We start from the raw sequence: 3392 nt of genomic DNA, 5'->3' as shown, positions 1-3392 counted from the left end.
CCATTTGAATTTGGTGCACGCGCGGTCATAAAAACTTGTACTCCTGAATTAGCAGCCCACCGTTGACCGTGTCACAAAGTTCAACATCGAGTTCATAACATATGGTATTTGTTAGTTTCACTATAAAAGCTCAACGGGTCATACTCTATCATCAGTCAGTTATTTATTCATCATCCACTTATCATCAACTGGATTCAGGAAGATGCAAGCTCTGTTGTCAGTTATTCTGCTGGCCCTCGCTGTACCTGCACTAAGTCAGAATTTGAATTGGATTTCGCCAAATCTGAAATCGCTGGCCGATGCTCAACAGCAATGTGCCTCGTATCTGCGTTTGACAAACGAAACAGTTGCCCGGTTTGTCAAAAACGGTTATCCTGATGAGCCAAGTGTTCGCAAATTGGTCAACTGTATATTAATTAACTTGAACGCGTGGGATAACGATAGTGGCATCAAAGAATACGTCATCAGAAATTACCTCCACCCGTACAGCACGGACTGTTGTTATGCAAACCGAACCCAAACTTGTCTCCAGAAGGCACTGTGTCAGATTCCACGAACAGACAACATAGCGCGGGCTTATTCGTCCTTCTTGTGCTACTATCAACATTACGGAAACTTAGTCGACGAAAAGCAATTTGTACCATACCGCGAACAAACAATTTACCAACATTTTATCGAAGCTTTCCTGATTGAAAATATTTCTCGGCAAACTTTGGAAAATTTCAGCAAGGGCAACATTCTCTGCGCTACCGAACTTCCGGATCTACTTTATACTCTTTTCGTGCGAGTCGGTCTCTATGACCTAGAAAGCGGTTTCAATCTAGATCGACTGTACACTCAATTCGGAAACGAAGATCTGATCTGCAATAACACCCGTCTCTGTCAAGTGAATGTTCGGCAAAAGTACTACGAGGAACCAACTCGTCTTTCGGAAACCTTCAAGCAGTGCCTGATGAATAGTATTCCAACACTTCAATACATGCAGCAATACGCGAAACAGATTCTCGACCAGCCAACTTCAACATGCAACATCTGCGGATCTCCAGCACCTTGCGATCGTTGCCACACAACACCACCGCCAACTCCGGCCCCTGCTTGCAGCAGCTGTGGGGCTCCTGCGCCATGCCATCGATGTCCGGTGAATCCAACGCCGGCTCCAACAACGAGTCCACCAACGCTATGCACTAGCTGCGGGGCATCTGCACCGTGCAACCGCTGCCCGACACCATCCCCGGTACCGGCAGCACCGATTTGCGTCACCTGTGGTTCCCCAACACCGTGCCATACCTGTGGTGGAATTAGTAACCACATCCTTCGGCTGCCGCCCATTCCGTGCTACAACGGGAAGTGTATTTGACCCGTACCGTCGCTATTTAGTTCCTCGCAGGCTGTCCGAGGAGAGCTTTTGCACTGTTTCTTTATTTATTGAAAATAGTCCACTAATTCAGTTTCGTGTTGAAACTCCGTTCATCTGTCGAAGATGTTGATAAAATGAAAAATAAATCAATAAAAAATTAAAATGATCAATAATTATGAATCTAATTTTTAGTGCAAAAATCCAATGAAGCAAACGTATGTAGTTAGCTCAACTTCATATTTTTGTGCTTTGTTGCTTATGAACGATAGTATTTCCAACAGATCAACGAAATAGTAGCAGAAAGTAATGAAACAGAGGTGTTTTATAGTATGTCATGGTTGGGATAAAACATGAAGAGGAAAGAACAGAAAATTGGACAAGGGGTGGGTCATTGAAGCAACCCTTATTTGGTTCGTATGTAGTTCGTTCCTTTGTCCGCATGTTTATCCTAGCTATAATGGAAGCCAATCATAATCGGATTCGAACCCAACTTTTCTCCCAGGATTCGTGATTCGCCAAAATTGTGTACCTTTAGAACCATAGAGAACTGGTCTATTGCGACTGGATACTGCTTAACCTTTGAACCAAAATCCAACTGTCAAACACAAAACCATGATCTTCAGGTTTAGTTGAAAAATTTTCGGTGAACTGAACTAAACCTGAAGATAGTGATTTTGCGGTGACTTAAAATCAAAGAACAAAACCATGATGTTGTGTCTATTCAATGTTTACTAGATATTGAATTCGGATTAAGTAACAGCAATTATTGAGAGGTTAAACTTATCATTACATTACTATATTTTTAATTTAATCAACATCTTCGACGGAGAAACGGAGTTTCAACACGAAACTGAATTAGTGAACTAAGGAGCGACGGTACGGGTCAAATACACTGCCCATTGTAGCATGGGATGGGCGGCAGCCGAAGGATATCGTTACTCATTCCACCACAGGTATGGCACGGCGTTAGAGAACCACAGCTGGAGCATATCGGAGCTACCGGAGCCGGGGATGGTGTCGGACAACGGGTACATGGCGATGGTGTTCCGCAGCTAGTGCATAGCGTTGGTGGACTCGGTGTTGGAGCCGGAGTTGGATTCACCGGACATCGATGGCATGGCGCAGGAGCCCCACACCTGCTGCAAGCAGGTGCCGGAGTTGGTGGAGGCGTTGTGTGACAACGATCGCAAGGTGCCGGAGAACCACAGATGTTGCACGTTGTAGCTGGCTGTTCGAGAAGTTGTTTCGCGACATCCTGTATGTATTTGAGCGTTGGCATACTGTTGATCAGGCACTGCTTGAAGGTTTCCGAAAGACGGGTTGGTTCGTCACAGAATTTTTGTCGAACATTCGCCTCACAGAGACGGGTGTTATTGCAGATCAGATCTTCGTTTCCAAATTGAGTGTACAATCGATCCAGGTAGAAGCCATTTTCTGCGTCATAAAAACCACCTTGCAGGAATAGGGTGTAAAGTAGATCTGGAAATTGATTAGCACAGAGAATGTTGCCTTTGCTAAAACTTTCCAGAGTTTGTCGAGGGATGTTCTCAATCAGGAAAGCTTCGACATGGTGGTGAATTGCTTGTTTACGATATGGCACAAATTGTTTCTCGTTGACTAAATCTCCGAAATGCTGATAGTAGCACAAGAAGGACGAATAAGCCCGCGCTATGTTGTCTGTTCGTGGAATCTGACACAGTGCCTTCTGGAGGCAGGCTTGAGTTCGGTTTGCATAACAACAATCCGTGCTGTACGGGTGGAGGTAATTTCTGATGACGTATTCTTTGATACCAATATCGTCGTCCCATGCATTTAGGTTAATTAATATGCAGTTGACCAATTTGCGAACACTTGGTTCATCGGGATAACCAGTTTTGACAAACCGCGCAACTGTTTCGTTCGTCAAACGTAGATACGAAGCGCATTGCTGTTGAGCATCGGCCAGTGATTTCAAATTTGGCGAGATCCAGTGCAAATTCTGACTTAGCGCGGGTGCAGCGAGAGTCCACAGAAAGACTGACAACAGAACATGCAT

General features: G+C 44.7%; 2 protein-coding genes across 2 annotated transcripts; one reads left to right on the top strand and one right to left on the bottom strand.

The window, feature by feature from the left end:
- Positions 1-202: 202 nt before the first annotated feature.
- Positions 203-1357, top strand: LOC128740546 (uncharacterized). Its single transcript, XM_053836094.1, has one exon. It carries the CDS (start codon positions 203-205, stop codon positions 1355-1357), a length of 1155 nt encoding a protein of 384 aa, XP_053692069.1.
- Positions 1358-2240: 883 nt separating this feature from the next.
- Positions 2241-3392, bottom strand: LOC128740545 (uncharacterized). Its single transcript, XM_053836093.1, has one exon. The coding sequence runs from the start codon at positions 3390-3392 to the stop codon at positions 2241-2243; it is 1152 nt and encodes a 383-aa protein (XP_053692068.1).

The sequence above is a fragment of the Sabethes cyaneus genome, chromosome 3 (genome assembly GCF_943734655.1).
Source record: "Sabethes cyaneus chromosome 3, idSabCyanKW18_F2, whole genome shotgun sequence".
NCBI classification, from domain to species: domain Eukaryota; kingdom Metazoa; phylum Arthropoda; class Insecta; order Diptera; family Culicidae; genus Sabethes; species Sabethes cyaneus.
This window is presented reverse-complemented; position numbering and strand designations above follow the sequence as displayed.